Here is a 3912-nt window from a genome sequence, read left to right as displayed (position 1 = left end):
CACGTTGCAACGCTGCTTGATAGTATGGGTGGAATTCTTGACCAAACCCAAACCTGGACTAAAGAGATGTTCAAATTCTTCGAAGCCTTTGGGCAACTTGGACTGATCTGGAAGAAAAGGACTTGAAACTTGAGATGCATTTGTATTTTCATGGTGTAGCAGTTGTGCTGTGATTTCATGGTTTGTATTCTCAGGACTTGTGTTTTCAGGAAGATGTGGTTGATGGAGCCCATGGCTCTCAGGATGGCGTCGCGGAATCGCGGCTGTCGACGAATCGTGGTCAAAGTCCGCGGGAACTTTCGGAGTGGTCTCTTCCGAGACCGATGACGATGTAGACACGTTGGCACCCGAAGGTACAAAAGAAGATGACCGGGACCTTGCATCTCTGGATCCGGCCGGTTGGCGGTTTTGGCAGGACGTGATGGTGAACGGCCGTCGCTGCAGGGGGACCGCCGACTTCACATACTGCCGTGGAACTCCTCCTCCCTGAGCTGCATCAACATGCGAACAAACATAATCATTTTCATCTCCTGATAATCTCATGCGCAACGCTCGGACGGCGTCGACGCCAAGTAGCGATCGTCCAGTCCGGGTGACAAAAAACTCCAACGGTGCATAACGATCCTTAAAAACAACTTGAGCGGTGAAGCATCCAAGCACAGGGATAGTGTCTTGCATGTAGTGAACAAGAGTTTTCGAGGGCGGACATAGTCGAATGTCGGAACTCCGTTGTACTTCATTAAACTCTCGTTCATTCAGAATGGACACAAAAGAGCCAGTGTCGACAAGGAGACGAAGAGGGGTTGTATTTACCTTGATGTCGGCCATGAAGGCATCCCGACGATAAACACCTCTTGCTGATTGCTCGGCCGACTCAACGGGGACGCTCGGCAGCATCCCCGGCACCAGGGATGGCCCAACAATGTTCACAGGATCGTTACCTCCTGACGGCACATTCCGTGAAAACGGTCGGGCAGCGAAGTAACGGCCGGAGCCCTGGCCACGGCTCGGGAACGACGTTCGCCGCGGGTCACTGACGAAGGCCGCCGACGGTGGGCGGCGACTCCGACAAACCACCGCAAAGTGGCCCGTCTTTCCACACAAAAAACATGCCAGACCAGACGCTGGACACTCGTTGCGGTTGTGGCCGCGTCGACCACAGAAGTTGCAGGGAACACCGACTCCTTCATCTCCGTGCCTTGAAGGAGGAGGGTAGCGCAGACGCTGGGGTGGGTGGTGTTGTAAAGTCCGGGGCACGTGACTGGAAGTGACGCCGGACCGGCCATCTTGCCACCGACTTCGGGAAGGAGCCGGCCATGGACCTCCATCTTGGACGTCCGGCGTTCCAATGGGCACGTGCGCAAAGACGCGCTCAACGGCTGCCGGCGCCGCACCGCTAGCACTGGGAGCTCGCAGGTGGAAGCTTTCTGTGGTGCGCGCAAGTTGCTCGTACTGCAGCGCGAGCTGAACGACACGGGTTAAAGTGGGTACCCCCGTCCCCACACACTCTCGAAGGATGCGGTCTTGGACCCGCTTAGAGTCCAACCCCTCCAAAAAGACCTCAGCAAGCCTCTCTTCCAAAGCGTCTCCATAAGAACAAAAAGACCCTTGGCGTCGCAGAGCGGTCAAGTACTCCGAGACGGTTTCTCCCGGGCGTTGGACGCGAGCGCGAAGCTTTTGGCGTTCCAGCGCGATACACCCAGAAAACTCAAAGTGCTTCTCGATAGCACTCAAAAAGACTTCAAAAACATCGCCTTCCTCGGAAGCGGGAGTCTCATCGAGCTGAAAAGCGTCAACAATTCTCTGGCCCTCAGCCCCAAGCATGGAAAACAAGATCGCCTTTTTTCGACTAGGCGCAACACTGTCCAAGCCGGACGCCTCAAGGAACATCAAGAAAGCACGTTTCCACGCGGGCCATGCACGCTCGGGCTTGCCCGGAACTGGTAAGAAGTCGGGCGGTGATGGAACCGGCGCGAGCGCTGACGTGCCGGCAGCTACAGGAGGCTGTGTTCCATTATCCATTATATATATGTTGTAGAAGGTTGTAGGAAACGATGCAAAAACAGTGCAAACTCACATCTTACGTTGTCACGAGACGCATGCTGAAGGGAAGCAGCTGTCAGGGCCCATTCTGACTAGCCATGGAACGTGTTCCAAGGGAAACGAAATGGATCGAAGAAGAAAAACAAAAATCGCGTCGGCTCTCACGGCCAGTGCACCGAGACGCGGAGAGAACTACGGTTAACCACCTCGTCGCCAAAATTTGTAGTAATCTCCTCTACACGGCGGTACGAAAGGAGAGGACGCTAACAGCACTCACATGATGTGGCCGGGTAGGAAGCCGCGGCCCCGCGCGTTCGGGGCTTACGAAGAATGAGACAAAGACATGTTGCCTGCTGGGTGTCCCGTAGTTCTCTGACGTCGCTAACGGACGGCGGCTCTTTTATTAACATATGTCACGTGACATCATAGATGCATAAACACACATAACAACAAGATAAGACAACCCGATAAACTCACCATCAAAGCATACTAAACAGACCACACGTTGCGCCGTCTGGTGGCAAAATCACTTATCACAGATCACTACAACCAGCTCAAGCTGTCCATTCGCATCACGTGACGTGATCCTCCGCACCAGCTCACAAAGTTGACGGCGGCCAGAATTTAAGTAAAACGAAATAAATAATGAACCTATAGTGGTGAATTTTCGCTTAAAAAAGGGTCAACGAAAGGCGCAGGCTGGACATGACTGCTGCGTCAGGGTTTGGCTGCGACCCGTGACCCCAGTGAACGAACACGAATCAAATCCGTGTCATGCGTTGGCCTTCTTTGAAGTAATGTCAAGAAATCAACACTACGACTTCATTGTCCAACGGCGAATTCCACTTGTCGTTCTGGCGCGCTCCGGGATCCACTTTCTTGGAGCGCGCGTTCACCCCTGGTTGTTTGGTAGGAACCCGGATGTCTTTCACTCGTAGTTTTGGAGCAGCGCTAACTCCGGATTTCCTTTTGGAGCGCTCAGATTGCGATCTGCGGATTTTCCCCGAGCCAAGCGGAAGCAGATCTCTGGGGGAACGTCACTTCCTGCCTCACCGAGCATGACGGGAAGGGCGGGTGACCGACGGCGGCTCGGAGCATGCGGGAGCTTTTCGGATATGAGAGCCCATCGTGATGAAGAATGCCGGGAAGACAGTCGGTCACTCCCGGAGGCTGGTCTTTCTCCGCTGATGGAGTCGAAGGTGCGGTGGCTCCGCACGGATCGCATGCTCCGTAGCAGACTAAAGCGCAAGGCACATGCGCGTTAAAACTGTCCGATCCGACGTGCCAACTGTCGGAACGACGGTCCGATAGGGCAGGTTTGATCGCACCGGAGTGTCGGAAGGGGGCTGCGTCCTGCGCCCGCATGCGACCAACTTGCCAGATATGCGCCGCACGCCAGTAGGCACTGTTGGAGGGCCGCAGCCCGGATGGCGCGAACGTTATGTCGTCACGTGACGATCGCACCGATCGTGAGAGGGCGTGCTGGCAAGGGTAAGGGGATGTAAGCGGTGCGTCACTCGAGTGGTCGCCGTGAAGGCAAAGAACGCCATGCAGTTTTTCCGCGCACACAAAACGAGCTGTCGATTTCGCGCATCCATAGCAAGGCGGCTTTCTAGGACAGATGGAGACCGTCGAGGACGCGAATGTACTCCGGATCGTCTTACGATGGACAAGAGTGGACGCTTCAAGCCATTCCAACGAGCGTTGTCACGTGAACTACGGGAGAGAGGCAGCAATGCGCGGGGTGTGGAGTCACGCAATTTGTACCCAGTGCTCGCTTCGCCGGGATGGCCCCTGAGGTCCACGCGGTCCATCGCGATTAGGAAGTGTCGAGTAAAATATTAACCTCACGTAAAAACTTCGAGGGCA

General features: G+C 55.0%; 1 protein-coding gene across 1 annotated transcript; it reads right to left on the bottom strand.

The window, feature by feature from the left end:
* Positions 1 to 342: 342 nt before the first annotated feature.
* On the bottom strand, positions 343 to 1932 carry LOC115308990. The gene is made up of 2 exons (XM_040209354.3): positions 814 to 1932; positions 343 to 491 (listed from the first exon to the last, which is right to left on the bottom strand). The coding sequence occupies exons 1-2, from the start codon at positions 1888 to 1890 to the stop codon at positions 459 to 461; spliced, it is 1110 nt and encodes a 369-aa protein (XP_040065288.3). The 5' UTR covers positions 1891 to 1932; the 3' UTR covers positions 343 to 458.
* Positions 1933 to 3912: the final 1980 nt, after the last annotated feature.

Source organism: Ixodes scapularis, unplaced genomic scaffold (genome assembly GCF_016920785.2).
Source record: "Ixodes scapularis isolate PalLabHiFi unplaced genomic scaffold, ASM1692078v2 PGA_scaffold11__112_contigs__length_91849675, whole genome shotgun sequence".
Classification (NCBI taxonomy): domain Eukaryota; kingdom Metazoa; phylum Arthropoda; class Arachnida; order Ixodida; family Ixodidae; genus Ixodes; species Ixodes scapularis.
The sequence above is the reverse complement of the archived record's forward strand: the minus strand, read 5'-3'. Positions and strand labels throughout refer to the sequence as shown.

Bases quoted from the DNA above. Each gene is read 5' to 3' on its own strand.
- LOC115308990 (XM_040209354.3), bottom strand. From the start codon at position 1,890: ATGTTCCTTGAGGCGTCCGGCTTGGACAGTGTTGCGCCTAGTCGAAAA. The intron at 492-813 runs GTAAATACAACC...ATGTTGATGCAG, and splicing joins CCTTCATGGCCGACATCAAG to CTCAGGGAGGAGGAGTTCCA.